Here is a 20423-nt window from a genome sequence, read left to right as displayed (position 1 = left end):
GGGCGGCCGCCGCTGCCACCGACTTCCGCGGTTCCGTCGTCCTCTTCACCGGTGTCGGTACCTTTCCTCTGCCACCACTCCCCTTCATGTACCATTTCCACGGAAGTTAGGGTGGCAAGCATAGTTAATATCTGTGCATTTCAATGGAGCGTGAAGAAAATTAGCTTCCTATGCATATTTAGCTATCTTGACTTAAAAAAATTCTATTGATAGGAACATGCCACCTGTTCAATTCTGGTTTATATACAAAAAACAATCCAACTTGCCCCAGCAATAGCTAGCAATACCAAGGCGCTGGCTTAATATCAGTAGCAATTTGAGAAGACAAAAATGTCAATGTTGCAGCTAGCAACAAGCAAGCAACGACTTCGTATTTATATGGACCAACAATTTGTAGAGGTAGCTGCGAAAAACAGGAATGCTACTGTATCATACCAAGTCTTGGAACCCTTTCCTAATTTATCTTTTGTTGTTGTCTTCTGTTGTATATGATACCAACTTGATTAAGAGTGAAACCATATGTTAAATATTTATTTTATTATTTTTTAGAAAAATTGTATTAGTTAGGTGACTGCAATTCAAATGATGGCCGGCAGCAATATGAGCTAAATTTAGTCCATTAGCCCACAAATTTGCCCCCACCTAGGTAGGTAGCTACAGACAACTTAAATTAGTTCCCTCATAATAAAATAGATGAATATAAAGCCTCCACTATGTTATTGTTGTGGCAGCTAACAACTTTCTCTTATTAACATGAACCAACCAACACTAGTAGAAAAAGGGCCTATTGTCCCGGTTGGTAAGGGCCTTTAGTCTAATGCCTCCCGGTTAAATCCAGAACCGGGACTAAAGGCCGCGGCCACGTGGAGCTCCACCTTTAGTCTTTATGATTTTTTTTTGAATTTTTTTTTATTTTTTTTCAATTTTTTTATTTTCAAATTTCTGAATTATTTTAACCTCTAATCTCTAATCAGCACCCCTCATCACTGCTTAATTTATCCTCTAATCTCTAGTCACCCTCATCATTCCAAATTATCTAACTTCCCGAGCGGTCACCCATCCTCCCACTCCCCCAGCCTGAGCACGCTTAACTTCCGGGTTCTATTCTCCCTCGTTTCCAAGTCTACACTTGTTGTTTTCCTGACAATAGTAAGATGTCAATCCTATTAACCCTCAGGGACTAATGCAATGCATAGAGGAGACTACAAATCATATGAAAATAAATCCATTCCAAACGAATCACATAGTAGTTAAATAAAAATAGTAGATGTGTTAAACCAAAGTTCATAAAATATAGAGAACTAATACAACCATGTTCTACATGATACAGTACAATGATAAGGATAGTAACACAACACAACAATGTTCTTGTTGATACAATAACATAATGTTTGCAATGAGCTCATCTTATTCTATTGCATAAAGGTACAAGCATACACTGCAATAGTGACACCATTGACATGTGCTGAAAGTGCAGGTAATAGGCGAACATGCAAGCTTCGTACATCACTCCAATGGCGTAGCTTTGGATAACACACGTGTAGTAGCTCTGAGTTTCAGGTCATTCCTTCTATGTAGTGTAAGCCCAAATTTCTCGGACATGTCAAATGAAGTGAGGCTAGCCCCATCAAGAAGCTTCCAGTCGAAGTGATACAGAATGTTTGTTAACACCATCTCCACGAGCGATGTGCCAAACTGAGTCCCGGGGCATTGCCGTCGCCCAGCCCCGAAGGGAATGAATTCGAAGTATGTTCCATTGTAATTCACTGTGTTGTTCTCAAACCTCTCTGGCTTAAACTCTGCAGGACTGCTCCAGTATTCAGGATCTTGACAAATTGCGAGGACATTAATGTAAACATTGGTGCCCTTAGGTATGTCATAACCCATTACTGTACAATCCTCTCTAGCCGCGCGTGGAATCAGAGGAGCGGGCGGATGCAACCTAAGGGCCTCCTTGATGACCATCTCTGTGTAGCGGAGTTTATTGAGATCACTGTTAGTAATGACAGCTCTGTCTACACCTAGAACCTCCCGTACTTCTTGTTGTGCCTTAGCCATAATTTCTGGATGTCGCACAAGCTCCGACATGGCCCACGCCAAGACGCTTCCTGTTGTTTCCGTGCCACCTGCAAATATGTCCTGCAAACGACGGTCGTGAAAAGCACGATCATACATCAAACTATGTACGAAGGATCTACACGCATATTAATGATTAAAAGATGCAACTAAATAAATGTATATATGAGTTAATCATGTTGATTTTCTTTTGTGAAGAACAACATGTGTACTGCGATATGTCCTAATTCATTCATGGTTCCACAAATACAAATAGCTACTGACTGACTTTATCAGTTGGACGATAAAAAGTTCAGTAGTTACTTGAAATCATGAGAAATAGTACTCACCAACAAGACGGTACTTATACACTCTGTGGTTAGAGGGAATTCCAGCGAGCCGTCTTTCTGCAGCCTGAGCAGCACGTCCAGCAGGTCCTCGTCGTCGCCGTCGTCGGGGCCGACGCCGGCAGCTCGCGTGGTCTTGCGCTCCTTTATGATGTCACAGATGATGTGGTGCATGCGGCCACAGCTATTCTTCATGTCACGCTCACCATTGCTCAACCACCGCACCAACCGCGACGAAGGGAAAAGGTCGACGAGATAGAAGCCGCCCATCATGACAAACACCTTGGCCATCTCCCGGAGGTACTCCTCCTGCTGAGAGAACTTGCCACCGAAAACCGCCCGCGTGACGACGTGGTTGCTGAGCGCCGTCATCTTCTCGCTTAGGTTGATGGTGGCACCACTCGAGGCGGCGGCGGCGATGGAACGGACGAGGTTGCCCACCTCCTCGGACCTGATGCCCTCGAGGCGCTTCACCTGCCTAGAACTGAGAAGCTCCACGATGGAGACCTTGAGCATCTGGCGCCAGTGGTCACCATAGGGTGCTAAGGCGATCCCCTTGCCGCCGCAGCTGAAGATGTCCAACGTCGTGCTCTGCGGTCGGCCCGCAAACGCGAGGGCGTTGATCTTCATAACAAGTGCGGCGGCCTCGGCGGTGGAGACGATCACGGTGGGGACCTCGCCTAGCCTGAGAAGCATCAGCGGCCCGTGTCGGCGAGATAGCTCCATCATCGTGCGGTGGGGGAGGACGCTGGCGACGTGGTGGAGGCTGCCGATGATGGGGAGGGTCCATGGCCCAGGAGGCAATTGTTTCTTGGCAGCCGGTCTGCACTTTCCACCAATGATCAGGTTGAGGAGCAAAATCGCTAGTAGGGTAAATAGGGCTACCAAGCACAAGCGTAGCCACCCTTCCATGGCAGGCAGCATGGCAAGCCTAGAGGTGATAATATCATCTTCTATTCTTCCTCCCCCTCCATCGACATATGTATACTGTTAGCCATTGACGGTCTTGAGGTTTAGGCAATCATATTCATATGTAGTCTATAATATTATCTTCATTTACTCCACCTACTAGCAGTATATTCTAACGAACACCAATCATTGGTTGTATTTGATGTTTGCTTTGTAATACAAAGCAGGGGTAGCAGTATATTCTACTCCCTCCGTCCCATAATATAAGAGCCTTTTTGAACCCGCCTTTTGAACGGCGGGTTCAAAAAGGCTCTTATATTACGAACGAAGGGAAGATATTGTAGTGAAATCTTCTTTAAAAAAAGGGCGCTATAACAAAATTAACACCAGCCTTAGAATATACTTTTAGCGCGCTATATCACGCTATAACTTGCTATTAGTGAGAAATTATGCACTGATTTATTGATTGAGAAAAATTCTCAGCACGCTATACCTGTACTATTTTTTTCGGTGGGTCCACCCCCTAGCTATCATATGCAATGGCCTGCCCCGGGTCACTGGTTGTGTTGTCTGTATGTCATTATGTGGCCGAGACTGACATCAGGGAGGAGGTTATAATAAGTTGGCTTGATTGGGACGACGAGGACTTTGTGGTTGCTTTATTTATAAGCACAATTATTGGCGATAAATAGCACACATCAAACAACTGCAGAACGATAAGATTGACCCTCTTTTCATATGCTAAGTACTACTGCAGTCCAAAGCATATAATTGATGTTAAGGTTGAAGGAAGCGTGGATTAATTGGTTGCCCTACGAGAGCAACTGCTGGAAAACGAAGAACAAAGAAAGGTGAAAAGTGAAACACATAGCTGTAGAAAATACTATTAATAGCCTATAATATATGGAAATACCATTTTTTTAGCTATAATAATTTCTGAGTATAAATTATAGATAACATCGATACAGTAGCAAGGCTAATGATATTGATCCTGTCTAGACCTGTCCAGGACACAAGTAAAGTTTCTTAGTTTTGTGAAGGACTTATCATTGTTTTCTGTCCCGTGATTTACAGATTGATTATCTTAGCTTCTTCAACCGATGGAAAATTTACTGCTTGCAACCAACCCCTTGTGCATCAGGGACAAACTATATACTCCCTCCATCCTTTGAAGAGTGTACTTCCAACATTATTGGAAAGTCAAACATTTTTATGTTTGACCGTATTTATACAATAATACACCAACATTTATATCATCAAATTAGTAGCATTAGATTCATAATAAAATATATTTTCATCATATACCTATTTGGTTTCACAAACATTGATATATTTTTGCATAAACTCAGTCAAACTTTGAGATAGTTTGACCCTCCAACAAAGTTGGAAGTACACTTTTTAAAGGACGGCGGGAATACCTTGTTAACATCAATAGTACACAAAATGAAAATACCACATGATGAAAAAATTAAATTAAAGTTTGAACAGAATTTGCATTGTCTATATTATATGGATTCCTGTATATCTTAAGTGTCCTTCTATTTGATGATGAAATAGTATGGCATTGTTTGTAGGGATGGTTGTTCAACATGAAAATAATGACACATTTTACAAACTTGAGTTCAAAATTAAATAAAAATCCAAAAGAAGTATGGAAATTAATATATGTTGGCATGGATCATATTATGGGTATATATAATGTTGACATTAATCTCATATAATTCCTCGAAGGTGAAAAAAATTACTTGTTTAGAAATTGATCCATTTGGCCTATCTACGTATTCATTTTCTATATTTAAGTATTTAACCAAAAAAATATATTAAAGTTCCAGTAATTTTAGATAATTGAGTGAACAAAGTAGGAATTTTTCAACTTATTTGGCCAAACAATTTTGATATTTTGGTAGGTTTTTGTTTGGACAAACTATGAGCAAAAAAAACCTTGTAAATTATTTGGTTGTAGCATTATCCATATTTAAATTGTGGAGGCTTCCTTCAAATTTTCGAGAAGTTGCAGGCTATCCAACCGTTATGGCGCAACTGAACTTTCAACTTGTTCATCCCTAGTCCCCATCTTTTTTTCCTTCTGCATAATGGTGATGCCGCCCATACCAGTCCCTAGGCATAGAAACCCACCGTACTATCCATTAATGGAGTTGATCGTGTGTCATGCCCTCCCACCTCGTCTTGCCTTCTTGATTTCCCATCAGATGGCCGCCTGCCATTCTTGTGGAGCCGCCTCTCCCACAACCATCTTTCCATTCCTAGTTAGAGCTTGGTGTAACCCGCCGGATGTATCACCCAGTTAGAGCTTGGCGACTCACTGGCGACCCGCCCGGACTTGGCGGTTTACGGGAAACCCGCCAGAACATTGTGAATCACTAGTGACCCAGTGGGCGGATGAGAAGGCCCAAGGCCTAGAAGGCCGGCTCGTGCTATGGTGGGCCGGTTTACGAAGAAAGACATAAGGAGTTTTCCCTTAAGAGGGCCGACTAGGATTGCACTTGTTATAGAATAGTCCTAATCCTATTAGGATTCCACCTGGACACTACTAGGGAAAACCCTAGTAGTAGCGCGGGTTTAAAGCCCACTAGTAGGGTGTGCTGCCGCGCTACTAATAAGGCGCTACAACTATTACTTAGTAGTAGCGCGTGTGACACGTGCTACTGCTAAGACACATAGCGCCAGCGCTTCTTCTATCCCACGCTGCTGCTAATCTAGCTAATTGCAGCGTGTTTACTATTTATCACTACTAGTATTCTTTTTTTATTTTTTTATTTTTAATGTATTTATACGCCATTATACAAATTTTGGTACAATACCAATTATGAGGTTTATATCATTATGTCCATAACAGTGTGTCAAATAAAGGTGGATTAGGTTCAAGTGGAAGCAATATGTGGTGCATGTCAAAAGTATACTACTAATCCAAACTTGATCTAGTTTGGACTAGTAGTATTTTCGATGTGCACCACATGTTGCCTCCACTTGAATCTAATCCGGCAGCACAAGCTATTTAATCATCATCTTAGTCATTACCACTAACAGTATTTATTTAACACTACTAGGAAAAGGCCTGCTAGTGGCGCACCTGTTTTGCCTATTAATGCTGCATTACAGGTGCGCTACTAGCATCACGCCATTAGAATCTTTTACTAATGACGCACCACTGGTGCGCCATTAGTATACCAGTGCGCCATTAGTACGCCTAGAGGTGCGCCATTACTATCTGACTTGGTAAAATCTCATGTCATTATGGCTTAATCTCAAGTCAAATCGCACTCCGTGGTCAAACTTCACGAAAGGTCACCCATCCACACACTACTCCAGCCCAAGCACGCTTAACTTTAGAGTTAAATCCAACCCAGCACCAGCACATTTAAACGGCACTTGTTGATATATATATATATAGCATATCAATCCTATTAAACCTTGTTGATTTTTAGGACTTTGTTCATGTTCATGAGTATGATGAAATTTTGAAAAAAAATATTTCAAACTTCCGTTCATATTACATATCATATTTTAAGAAAAATCCCAAAAAAAATTCGAAACTAATTTTTTTTTTCTGTTACTAGTGGCGCACCTAGCAAACGGTGCGCCACTAGTAAGTTTGAAATTGTTTGAATTTATTTGCCTCCAGATCTATAAAGCCCCGTATCTTTTTGTCTGTTAGGTTTTTGAGGGTTTTGAAAATGTTTAACGGGGTTTCCATTACTAGTTAAAACTAGTAATGGCCCACCACACCCACGGTGCGCCATTACTAACTTCGAAAAAAAAAAATATTTGTTAGTAGTGGCACATTGAGTGTGTGGTGAGCCATTACTAGTTAAACTAGTAATGGCGCACTATCCCCTGGTGTGCCATTACTAGTTTTGAAAAAAAATTGTTACTAGTGGCGCACCGTGTATGTTGTGCGCCATTAGTATTTGGATTTTAATGGCATACCTATATATGGTGCGGCATTAGTATATAGCAGTGGCGCACCATACATGTGGTGCGCTATTAGTGTCCATTTCATATATAGCCGTTTTCCTAGTAGTGTAATCACCATATTCATAGTGTAGCACATAATACTCTCCATACTCATTTTAGCTAGCTAATCACCACCAACACTAGATGTGGTAGCTATCTAATCACCATTAACACTAGCTAATAATAATCATCATAGTCATTACCACCAACACTAGCTATTTAATCATCATAGTCATAGTGTAGCACATCATCATCTTCAAACTCATTTCTAGCTAGCTAATCACTCCTGCTGCTCTCTCTCAGGTGAAATAACATAAAACATGTGTAGCTCTCCTCCTTCATCAAGTTGGAGCATGCAGATGAACCTGTCTCCTAATCGTGGGATGCACTTATGATTGCTGCCCCCTAGTACTTCTCTGCGCTCCTTCATCACACATTTGGTCCTGTCTTTCACTATTAAGAATTCGTCACTAATCCTGAATGCACTATAGTGCATTGTAGGATATCTTGGTCGTAAGCTAACAATACTCATGGTACCTTTAGTCTCGATCCCATGAAGCACAACATTCATCGGGAGTCCCTGTTGAAGAACATCGTATGGTAACATACTTAGCAAAGTTTAGCTTAAAAATAATGTATGGAAAAGATGCACTGAGGATAAATAGTAAAAATCTTACCATATTTCCAAAATATATGTGACCGTAGTTCATTACGAACACTATTGGTCGCACATTTTCGGTACTAACATTTCTAAGTGCAGGAAGAAAATTTGTCTTGACAGTATCAAGATCTGCAAGCCATGAAACATAATGACTTAGCTCCTCGCAGTTTAATTCAGCCCCGGGACAGTAGTAGGTCCTGTCTATCAAGCGCTGGACATGTTTGCTTGAACAGAAATAAGCTGACAATAGAAATTAGTTGTCAACTATTTTTGAATAAACAATATCAAATACATAAATATGGTTGAGAAACTCACATAATGGTATAACTGGAGGCGTCTGCACATCAACCCAGATGTCGGTATTACCTTCAATATCATCTTCTGGACGAATATCAAAGGTGATAACCATATCAGGCTCAAATGCATAAGTCCTGCATAGTGCTCGCCATGTTTTGCATCCAAAATAGGGTTAGTCGTCTGTGTTGTATAATTTTGCGTGGAAAATATAACCATGCTCGGTCTTCAAGTAAACTTTCTTTACCCCCATAGTACGACCGAAACCTATCTTATCCAATACAAAAACTCTTGCATGGCAGGGGATACGCTAGTAGAATAGTAAAAAAAATTATAAGTTGAAGCAAATGAAGCAGATGTCATGCTTAATTACCAAAAAAGAGTTGTCGTTGTGACTTACTGTATCCACTTCGAAGATCTCGTCCAACTTGATGTTGAAGCGCCTATCATCATCTAGGAAGATTCCGTCACACAGGCCGCGCTCGACTTCGCAGTATTTGCAAATACCGAAATCCTTTTCATCGTCAAACCTTTCCTATGTTCATAGTTGAAACATTAATTGAAAATCGATCGAAGACAACTACCAGAATACTCAACACACAAATCCGGGGCACTCGATATTTCCTACATATTCTGGCACAAGTCATACCAAAATTCACGAAAAAATCCGGCATGACCTTTTTTAAAATAGGACATATCGAGCGCCTGAAATTTGCCAGAACGGAAATGAATCAACACTCCGGCAAAACATAGGCCACTCGGAGGTGTAACCTGCAAACATGACCAGCCACTTGGGCAAGCACATCTCCTATTTAAGCAACACAAGATTTACATTTCAAAATATCTTATAGGACTCAAATTAGCATGCATTCAATAAGCAAAAGTAAATCATCTCATGCGTCCACCCTTACATGAACCCTAACTAATTTGAAATAAGTGGTCAAATTTTACTCGTTTTATGATTCATATTAGAAATTTGATTCGTTTCCACCCTTACATGAACCCTAACTAATTTGAGCCGCATCCGCATCCGATTAGTTTCCACCCTTACATGAACCCTTACTAATTTGATGCAACTAAAATATGAAGAAACCCTAGGCAGAGGTAGGAAAGAGGGAGGAGCAGGCGTGCTCACCTTGGGTGCCTATGACGAGGGAGGGGCAGGCGGCATCGAGGTCAGGGTTACGGCTCGGGCGCGCGGCGGAGGGCGGCGTCGAGGCCGGGGTCGGGGGCGCACTACAAGAAATATGTCAACTTATGACCTTCTGTCAGTGACCCTCGAAGAATTGGTCATAAATTTATGACCATTTTAGACCAATTGGTCAAAAGCTATCTGGGGGGCTCCAAACCCTAAACCATTGCGACCATTTTGGTCAGAAAGGTCATAATTTCCTTACATGAAATGGTCATAAATTCTTTGGGCATATCTTCGTCAAATATGTAAAAATCTTCCTTTCCTAGTTCAAAAATATTCATTTTCCTATTCTGTTCAGAACAATAGTTTGTGAAGGAAGTACCACTTTGTCATGTCCAAATGGTATCCATTTTCTACAGTGATTTCCTATGCCCAAATAACCATCCTCCACCAAATTCCAACTCAATCCATTCATTATTTTGAGCCCAGCTTCAACATTCGTATTTATGTCCAGTGTGGTACTTTGTAAAGCAAGTACCACCTAGGCTCCTCCTTTTGAGGTGAAAATTTGTGAAGACGGTATTCTTAGTAACTGATCGTCCTCAGCCAAAACTCACGCCCATTAGCCATGTGCATTTCCCGTACCGCAAATCAAACACTTGGCTGCTTATTCATGTTTGAGCATCGATCGGTCTCCTCGTGAGAATCTTATGTTGTGATTTTCTTCCTAGCACCTACATGGGGAGTGCCCAACCCACTAGACATGCCTAGGCTGCCCAGAACACATGGCAACGCCACGGTCACGCGGTGACCACGCGGCGGGCATGCAAGCTTACGCGCTCTAGAGTTGGGGCCCTCGGCCACCGTCCAAACCTCGATGTCTCGCCCTCAAACCATGTATTTCTGATTAAATAGATACTTAATTACACAGAAATTATTTTTGGAAAAAATAAATAGCAAACTATGAGGCAGCTGCAGTTCAAATTTGACCCGCTTCCAACTGAATCGGCGGGAATTTGTCTTTTTCACCAGAGGTGGATCAAAACTTTTGGCACCCAACCATTTTGTCAATTGTGCATTAAATATGTCCTAATATTTTATAAAAATGATTTGGTACAATTTTGCGACAAATATATGGTACGTCCTTCACAAAAAAACCACATTTCGGGCACTCGAAAAATGGAAAATGAATTTTTCGTGCAAAGAAAATGAAAACTCCCTTTGGCAACATTGTTTGGAATTCCAAGATGCACCCTTGTGCACAATATGAGATCATTTGAACAAACTATGCCATGAATGTGACCATGAGATTGAGCGTTTGGGTTGAAATCCATGAATCTTCACACATGATAGCTCATTTCTGAGAACACTTTTTTAAAATAATTACCGTATTACAAGTTTATTATTTTTCCTGGAAACTTGGTCACATATAATGACACAATGCGAAGGTTTTCCAATTCTTTGATTTTTTTTGAATTTTTTATGCCCGTTTCAAAATGCGGTCAAAACGGTTCCTAGCTAGTGGTTGAATCTTATATTTTTTTGGTGTTTCTCTGATTAAATAGATACTTATGTACCTATAAATGATTTTATGAAAAAATAAAGAGCAAACTATGAGGTAGCAGCAGTTCAAATTTGACCCGCTTCCAGCTGAATCGGCGGAAATTTGTCTTTTTCACCAGAGGTGGATCAAAACTTTTGACACCCAACCATTTTGTCAATTGTGCATAAAATATGTCCTAGTATTTTATAAAAATGATTTGGTATAATTTTGCAACAAATATATGGTAGGTCCTTCACAAAAAAAAACCTCATTTCGGGCACTCGAAAAATGGAAAATGAATTTTCCATGCAAAGAAAATGAAAACTCCCTTTGGCAACATTGTTTGGAATTCCAAGATGCACTCTTGTGCACAATATGAGATCATTTGAACAAACTATGCCATGAATGTGGCCATAGGATTGATCATTTGGGTTGAAATACATGAATCTTCACACATGATAGCTCATTTCTAAGAACACTTTTTAAAAATAATTACCGTATTACAAGTTTATTATTTTTCCTGGAAACTTGGTCACATATAGTGACACGATGCGAAGGTTTTCCAATTTTTTGATTTTTTTTTGAATGTTTTATGCCCGTTTTAAAATGCGGTCAAAACGGCGGCAATGACCGTTCCTAGCTAGTGGTTGAATCTTATATTTTTTTGGTGTTTCTCTGATTAAATAGATACTTATGTACCTAGAAATGATTTTTTGAAAAAATAAAGAGCAAACTATGAGGTAGCTGCAGTTCAAATTTGACCCGCTTCCAACTGAATCGGCGGAAATTTGTCTTTTTCACCAGAGGTGGATCAAAACTTTTTACACCCAACCATTTGGTCAATTGTGCATTAAATATGGCCTAGTATTTTAGAAAAATAATTTGGTCCAATTTTGCAATAATTATTTGGTAGGTTCTTCACAAAAAAAACTCATTTCGGGCACTCGAAAAATGAAAAATGGCTCTTTTGTGCAATGAAAGTGAAAACTCCCCAACTCAACATTGTTTGGAGTTCCAAGATGCACCTCGTGCAAATATTTGATAGCTTCTTCAAAAAAAAAAATCATTTTGGACACTCAAAACATAAAAATTAAAATGCTGACATGATTTTACACTTTATTTTTTTTGACCACGACCAATTTTGAATGGTCATAACGTCCAATACTAAATGGTCATAACGTTATACACACATGCTGCGTTCTGATTGGGCCATAACCATCTCACGCGGATTATGCATCAAGCACCGTTGGATGCTCGTGGATCCAACGGTAGCCCTCGCCCCCAACCCTCTCACCCACCTAGCCCTAACACAACCCCCCACGCCCCCACTTCCCCACCGCAACCTTCTCCACCTTCTCTCCATCTCTCCCTTCTGGATCCACCGCGGCCGCACACCACTCCTCCTTCTGGATCCCCCGCCGCCGCCCCCAACCTCACTCCCTCCCTCTGGATCTCGACGCGCCGCCGCCCCCACCCCACTCCTCCGGCGTTCCTCCCATACGGTCGCCGCTCGGCCCTCCCCATCGCGCTCCCGATCCAGATCCCTCCCCTCCCCACTCTCAGATCCAACTTCCCGAGACGGAGGCCGTAGTGGACATGGTCGCCACCACCGTCCTCTCCCTCGTCGTCCTCGGCGGCGGCATCTGGCTGAGCCACTGGGCCGCCACCATCGACTGCGAGCGGTTCCTGGAGCGGCTAGTAATCGCGCTGGAGGCGCTGCTCGCGGGGCTCGGGGGCTCGCTGTGGCGGACGGCCTCCTCCCCTGCGCTGCCTCCCTCCGCCCTTGCATTCCGATTCAAATCCGTCCTCACGGGGCAGATCTAATCCGATCCAGGGCGCCGCCATGATGCAGCACCACCACCAGCTAGACCAGTGGCTCGTCGGCGTCCGCTGCTCTGACCAGGTGCAGGAGTCGCTCGACAAGCTGCAGGCCTCGCTCCCTCCCTCCCTCCTCGATGGATCCAGGAACCCTAGATGGCCAGGGTGAGACTATAGGAGGTCAGACCCCTCCTCTCATTCTCTTCTTCTTCTTCTATCTCTAGTTTTTTTTCCTCTTCGCATCTCATCTGATGTAGGCGTGTGTGCGTTCAGTCATGTGCAGGCACTGTCCTCCCATCTCATCTCCCTTGGTGGTGAAGGAAGGAGTCCATGGAGACGGAAGCTGCTGCCCTCCCATCTCATCTCCCTCCTTGCACGGTGAAGGAAGGAGGCCATGGAGAGAGAAGCTGCTGGGGATGCCGATGCCGATGCCGATTCAAGAGGAGGGCCATGGAAGGTCCTCTCCTTTCCTCTATCTTGTTCGCTTGAGTCCTGTTTCCGTCTTCTCCATTCAAACATGTTCTTCTCGATTCAGACATCTAGTAATGTGCAGGTGCTGTTGCTGACACATTCGGATGCTTCTTCTGTTAATCTGCAGGTGTTGTTGCTGGAGTGTGGAGTGTATGAGGCATGGAGTATGGAGTGGAAAGGATCCGCGGAGAGTATGACTAGGTAATGATGCTCTGAAAATGTTTCTTTCATGCTTCTTGCACTTACCTGAACCTTAGGTGAAGGAATATCTATCTGCATGACTGCCTCTGTAGAATTATTCTTTGTTTGTTGGATGCTCGAGAGTAGGGGATATGGTTTTTTGGGAGAGACATCTTTGCAAAATATGGTTTGGTAGCTATATATCTGCTGCTAATTGAATTGGTCCTTAGTTTAGTTAGTGGACTAAGTGGTTGACTTCTAAGCTTCAGCTACTAAAACCCACTTGCAAATTTGTCTTTATTGTTTGCATAATGTATTTGCTGCGACATGTATATCAAATACTGGACTAATAGGTTGCCAGTTTGTCCACTGCATACTTTGAGGCTTTGTTACCTACTCATTTTAGAGAACTGTATACTTACTACTACAATTGGTATTATTGTTATTGTCATGCAGATTATAACTGAATTATGCCCTGCTTTGTTGTAGTTGTATGCTTATTTGCTATGGTCTGAACTCTGTTTCTCTGCAGGCCCTGAATCTCTCATTGTCTTTGTTGTTGCCTACTACAGGGAATCCACTATTGTTGACAGACGATGAAGGGCTTCTTATGGGCTGCTGCTCTAATGGAAGGTACACGACAAGCATGCTTCAATATGCTACACTTTGCTAGGTGTTGACATGCATCCTTCAAGATGCACCTCTAGCTCTAAGGATAATTAATGTTCCTGCATGGATAGCTGACTGTTTAGGGAATTTCTGTGACGATGATGATGTCATGCTAGGCTGAGGATGTTAAACATTTAAACTGCTGCGGCCTTTCCGGTCTCTGATGGTCTAAAATCGAGCTTTTTTAAAACTGATGCCTAGCATGCCATCAACGTGTTTTTTCCCCTCATCTAGAGATGCATCTCTCTGTGTTAGTGTGATATAATGTAGAGGAGTTGCATGTGAATCGTTTGTCAACTGAGCATATGGTGTTACAAGGAGATGCTACTAAGCTTTTTCGTCGTTGAAGTATCTTAAAATGAGCTTTTCAAAACTAATGCTTGGTTGATCTAGTTCTAGGTGGGTGAGAGTCTATTGTTGTTGGTGCTGTGTAGTCATTTCTTTTTACGTCTTTTAAGAATAAAAAAGATGAACATTTCTCTGGCAAATGTCTGAAGTAGTTGTTGCTGTGTAGTCATCGGTTGGACCTATGCATTTCATCACAATTCAGATCGGTGAATGTATTACAGTGATGTTCATTGCATGACCTGCACTTGTACCAATATACCATGCTGGTACCTGTAGGTTAGTGTTGGTGGTGCCTAACATGAGCTTGAATGTGGTAGTTGAAGTGTAGAACAACAGCAGGTTAATGTGTGTTATTTGCCGTATGCAAGTCTGTTGTTTTATTTGCCCTTTCTAGTATTGTACAAACTGATGCATTTCTGGCATAAACAAATTATTCTATAAGATCTGTAAAAGCAAACATTTCACTATGCAAGTCTATTGTTTTATTTGCCCTTTATAGTATTGCATGATAGTGTCCAAATTCAGGAAGGGAAAGGTGAGGCTGGAACGTACGAGTGGGTAGATCTACTTTGTTGTTTACATTAGTGTTGCCATTGCAATTGTTTGGTTCTGGCCTCAGCAGCAGTACACTAATGCTGGTAGCCTTTGTGTTCACTCTTTTACAGGAGAGCCAGGACAAATTTGAAGTGAAAATCCATGAAGCCAAGTGCAAAGCTGTGATGCATTGTGATCATGTATCAGGGTCCTGTTCTTGTAAACCTTATGTAAAGCTAAAATTCTTGTTGTGTGCAAGGCGGCTAGTGATGCAGCAAACCAAGCAGTAGCAGGCACACCAAGCAGCAGCAGGGGGAGGGTGTTAGTTTAGCTTGGCCGTTGTTAGTTTAGCTCCTTGGTAGTCCCTCCCTCTCTTGCAAGCGTGTAGAAATATAAATGGTAGCTGTAATCCCATGAAATAGAAATGGTAGCTGTAGTCCCATGCGTCTGCCCTTTGTTGCTTCATTTCTATGTTAATTCAGTCTCTGTTGAATGTATCTACTGTCTACTGTTGTGGCTGTTGAAAGAATCCTTTGTGTTGAAAGAAATGAAATGGTTTGGATACATACGTACATGCTGAGATGTAAGCTGGAATAGCCATATGCCCTTGTGATGTCAAGCTTATAAATGCATGTTGTGGAGGCCCAAAATAGACTGGATTGTAAAAGGGCCGAGGCCCAAAAAAGAAATGAATTATAGAAGGCTACGTCCTAAAAAATAAAATGGGCCAGGCCCATGAAACCAACAAAAAATTGATGAAAAAAAACACAAATAGGCTGAATTAATGGGCTCGGCCCATGTAAAACACCGAATCGGACCGGGCTGAATCTTGTCAGTGACCTTTTCAATTCATCGCAATTTTGCCACGTCAGATTGCCACGTCGGATCCGACATGGCATGGGGAGAGAGCTAGCGACCAAAACAGAAGATCATGGGATCAACGACCTTTTGTTAAAGGTCGCTATAGTCAGTTTACAACCGCCAGCTTTTGACCTTCTGTTTTTGGTCACAAAAAGGTCGTAAATGGAAATTTGTGACCTTTCAGTGACCAATAGTGGTAGTCACAAGTTGACATATTTCTTGTAGTGGCGGCGTCCGGGACGACTTTGAGGTCGGGGGCGGGGGCGGCGTTGAATCCGGGGTCGGGGGCGGTGTAGAGGGTGTGCGGAGAGCGCACGTCGGTAGACGGGCGACGGCGGCGGCGAGAGCGGAGGAGTTGGATTTGCGGGAAGTGGCCGTGAGGAAGGACGAACCCCGTGGTTAAGTCAAAAGTAGCAGTAGCGCGTTCCAGAAAGCGCGCTACTGCTACGTTAGCTACAGCACGTTCTGGGATACGGGCTACTGCTACTCCTTTCTCTTTTTTCCCTTTTTTTATTTATTTTTCTTCACATTTTATTTTTTCCTTTCACCTTCTTCTATTTCTTTCATTTTTAATTACCTTTCTATTTGCTTTCCATTTAATTTTATATTCTTTAGCAGTAGCGAGTTTGGAATAAAATGCGCTGCTACAAAGAAAGTAGCGGTAGCGCGGTTCGATATAGATCGCTACTACTATGTGTAGCCTATCGGTTAAGCCGTGGGAATTTTAGTAGTAGCGTGTTTAGAATAAGGCGCGCTACTGCTAGAACTTTATCTGTAGCGCGGTTTGCACATGCACGCTACTGCTACTTAGCACCAGCGTGCTTTTTTGACTCACGCTACTGCTAAAGTTCTGTGTATAAGGTTTTCCCTAGTAGTGGTAACCCGCCCCTCCAACTTATATAAGGAGAGGCAGGGCATCCCAAGAGGGACAAGAAAAATAATCTCTAAGGATAGACACAACTAAAGGGGAGCCGGCTTATGCTGTGACTCCCTCATGAGCATAATTAATGAGACTTAGCCACAAACAACATGTAGGGCTATTACCGGATGATGTTTTCCGGGGCCCGAACTTGTCTAAATCCTTGTCTTGTGTGTTGCGTCTCTCGTCCCGATCAACCCCTCTTAAGATACCACAAAGATGCGTTGGCCTCACGGCTAAGTCCTCATACTAGGACATCTGCCGTGAGGTTTTCACGACAGACCCTCTCCAGCACCGCCCTAGCCTCAACCTACTAATGGCTTGCAAATGCACATGGCGATGTAACAATTTCATAGTATGCAAGCTTTGTTGATCCCACATGGAGCAAAAAGGAAGGCACTACATCCTGAAGCCACATCGTCACATACTCAACTACGCTCACATCCAAACCGGTGTTTCTAAATAGCTCACTAAAGTCAGTTGATAGGGAAAACGACTAAAAGAGGGAATTAAACACAGTACAATAACGAATGGAAAATAAGTACTAAACTAAGCGGAGGAATAAACAACGGAGAACGAATGTAATGTCTTACATGAGTATGTTGGCATCTAGGTACGGCCTCCTTCGTCTTTGACACCAATTGGGGTTAAATTTGCCGACTATTAGCACATAGGGGTAAGTCTGTGCCTTAGATAGCATAGACAGTTGATCGATGGTGGACGGACCCTCACCAACATATTCATCGTACTTCCCATTCTATAGCAATGTGGGTACGGAAAGACATTAAGGTCGTGAAAAACTGGACTGAAGGCAATGACATGCTTGATTCGGTTGCATCGTAATGTTTTTTATAGAAAGACTGTAAGGATGCATCTACAGCATAATTGGTGCAACAAACCCAAATGCAAGTACCTTGCCTTGAACCCGGATGAGTGGGAAGCCATCAGCCTCTTTTCGCCACCAATAACCTCATATATTATTGCCCTAACAGCAGGACTACTACGTGTTATCATTCTTACCAGAAACACCCCAAAACCATATCTCACACAATATCATATCCAACAAAAAAAACAGATAACCAAAGAACATCTCCGAGAGAATATCATAACTAACCGATGGAACTCGGCAAACAGGCCTTGCCATAGCGGCTCTTTCAAGTGTACCAAGGTTGGACAAGTGGCTACATGTTTGGTAAGCACCTTATGATTTATGAGTGCCTTATTCCAATGTTGCCGAATGTGGTGCGTTTGTCGAGTTTATTTTCATGGTGGGCGAGGAGCGAGGCCCATTGGTCCCGGTTCGTGTCTGGAACCGGGACCAAAGGGTCCAGATGAACCGGGACCAATGCCCCACGAGGCCCGGCCGGCCCTCTGGCCTCACAAACGGGACCAATGACCCCATGGTTCCCGGTTCGTGAGTGAACCGGGATTAATGGGCTTGCCCTGCTTGGACCAAAGCCCTATTTTCTACTAGTGTTGGCTCTCAACAAAGATAGGGCTATACCCTGTGTCTCTTATTTGCTATGTGTTTTTTGTATCGTACTCAACATCTTTGTTGGGTACCCCTAAAAAACATTGGCAAATAGTTGCACACTAGGCAAAAATAGATTTTCATGTAGTGGTCGGTATTTCAAATGCCTCGACACATGCTTACATCGCCTCACGAAAGCTTCAAGAGTTGCAAAGTACCATGATCCAATAATACAATCTATTGTTGTTTCATAAAAACATCTGCGTGACGATGTAACACTTGTGAAATATCAACTTAATCTTGATATTTTAAAGAGCATACCAAATTGCTGCTACCCCATATGAAACAACTTCCTGATCACCCTTGTGTATAGTGTAGCCATCCTCAAATCTCCCCCAACAAACCCAGGGAGGGATTCTAGTGTAAAATTCACTCAAAACCAGCCAAACAAGAAATGATCAACATATGCAAATTGACCACGCCAGGGACATATGCTATCAGTGGAGCCACCACGAGTAAGAATCTGCTCCCTGGTTGATAACTTAGAATAATTGTTCCACTATAAGATATTGGCGGTTATTAGACGTATTATAACATATAACACAGGGGTGGCTATTAGCCGCCTCTATATAGCATATAACATGATGGCCCCCTGTTAGCAACCCCTAGAACACATGGTCTATAATATATAATATAGCGGCGGCTATTAGCCGCCTTATAACATACAGTGACTCTTGATGGTAACCCTCAGAACAAATGTTTTATATTGTATTGCATAGGGGCGGCTATTATCACCAGCCTTATAACATATAATAAGGTGATGGCCAATTAATGAAGGTCGGACAAGGAGCAAACACACGTTTTTCTACAAACTCACATGGCAATGCATCATTGACTGGAATGTATTTAAAAATTTCCATGGTCTACTTTATGGCTGAGAACAGAAAACGAGCTTCTGATTGGTAATGGATGGGTGTCGTCCTGTTTGTGTTGCAAAATACTCTTTGACTGATTATTAATTATGCGTGTACTTACAAACTTAAAGCTAGTTTGGAGCTTGATTTAAAATGGCGAATAAGCTAGGCAAAAACCGATTTTCATGTAGTGGTCGGTACTTCAAATGCCTCAACACATTCTTACATCGCCTCACGAAAGCTTTAAGAGTTGCAATGTACCATGATCCAATAATACAATCCATTGTTGTTTCATAAAAACATCTGCGGGACAATGTAACACTTGTGAAATATCAACTTAATCTTGATATTTCAAAGAGTTTACCAAATTGCTGCTACCCCATATGTCATGGAAACAACTTTCTGATCACCCCTATATATAGTGTAGCCATCGTCAAATCTCCCCCAACAAACCCAGGGAGGAATTCTAGTGTAAAAGTTCACTCAAAACCAGCCAAACAAGAAATGATCAACATATGCAAATTGACCACGCTAGGGACATATGCTATCAGTGGAGCCACCACGAGTAAGAATCTGCTCCCTGGTTGATAACTTAGAATAACTGTTCTACTATAAGATAGTGGCGGCTATTAGACGCATTATAACATATAACATAGGGGCGGCTATTATCCGCCTATATATAGCATATAACATGATGGTCCCCTGGTATCATCCCTTAGAACACATGGTCTATAATATATAATACAGCGGCGGCTATTAGCCGCCTTATAACATATAGTGACTCTTGATGGTAACCCTCAGAACAAATGTCTTATTGTCTTGCATAGGGGCGGCTATTATCACCAGCCTTATAACATATAATATAGTGATGGCTATTAATGAAGCTCGGACAAGGAGCAAACACACGTTTTTCTACTAACTCACACGGCAATGCATCATTGACTGGAATGTATTTAAAAATTTCCATGGTCTACTTTATGGTTGAGAACAGAAAACGAGCTTCTGATTGGTAATGGATGGGTGTCGTCCTGTCTGTGTTGCAAAATACTCTTTGACTGATTATTAATTATGCATGTACTTACAAACTTAAAGCTAGTTTGGAGCTTGATTTAAAATGGCGAATAAGCTAGCTAACTGCTCGCCAATATGTTACTCACTCTGGCCGCCCAACTGAAAGAAAGTGTAGATCAAAGTTTCATAGTTTTTTGTTACACCTTTTACTAGAGGTGTGGGACAAGTTAGAACCATGTGCACTATGCAGTAAGTTCAAAACTCTATCTCCGTCTCGAGATGGTATTTTTCCCCGACAATATTAGAGA

General features: G+C 42.2%; 1 protein-coding gene across 1 annotated transcript; it reads right to left on the bottom strand.

Moving 5' to 3' along the window:
• Nucleotides 1–1268: 1268 nt before the first annotated feature.
• LOC119361646 (zealexin A1 synthase-like) lies at nt 1269–3355 on the bottom strand. The gene is made up of 2 exons (XM_037626782.1): nt 2406–3355; nt 1269–2139 (listed from the first exon to the last, which is right to left on the bottom strand). Exons 1-2 carry the CDS (start codon nt 3324–3326, stop codon nt 1507–1509), a joined length of 1554 nt encoding a protein of 517 aa, XP_037482679.1. The 5' UTR covers nt 3327–3355; the 3' UTR covers nt 1269–1506.
• Between the last annotated feature and the right edge of the window lie 17068 nt (nt 3356–20423).

Source organism: Triticum dicoccoides, chromosome 2B (assembly GCF_002162155.2).
Source record: "Triticum dicoccoides isolate Atlit2015 ecotype Zavitan chromosome 2B, WEW_v2.0, whole genome shotgun sequence".
Taxonomy (NCBI): domain Eukaryota; kingdom Viridiplantae; phylum Streptophyta; class Magnoliopsida; order Poales; family Poaceae; genus Triticum; species Triticum dicoccoides.
This window is presented reverse-complemented; position numbering and strand designations above follow the sequence as displayed.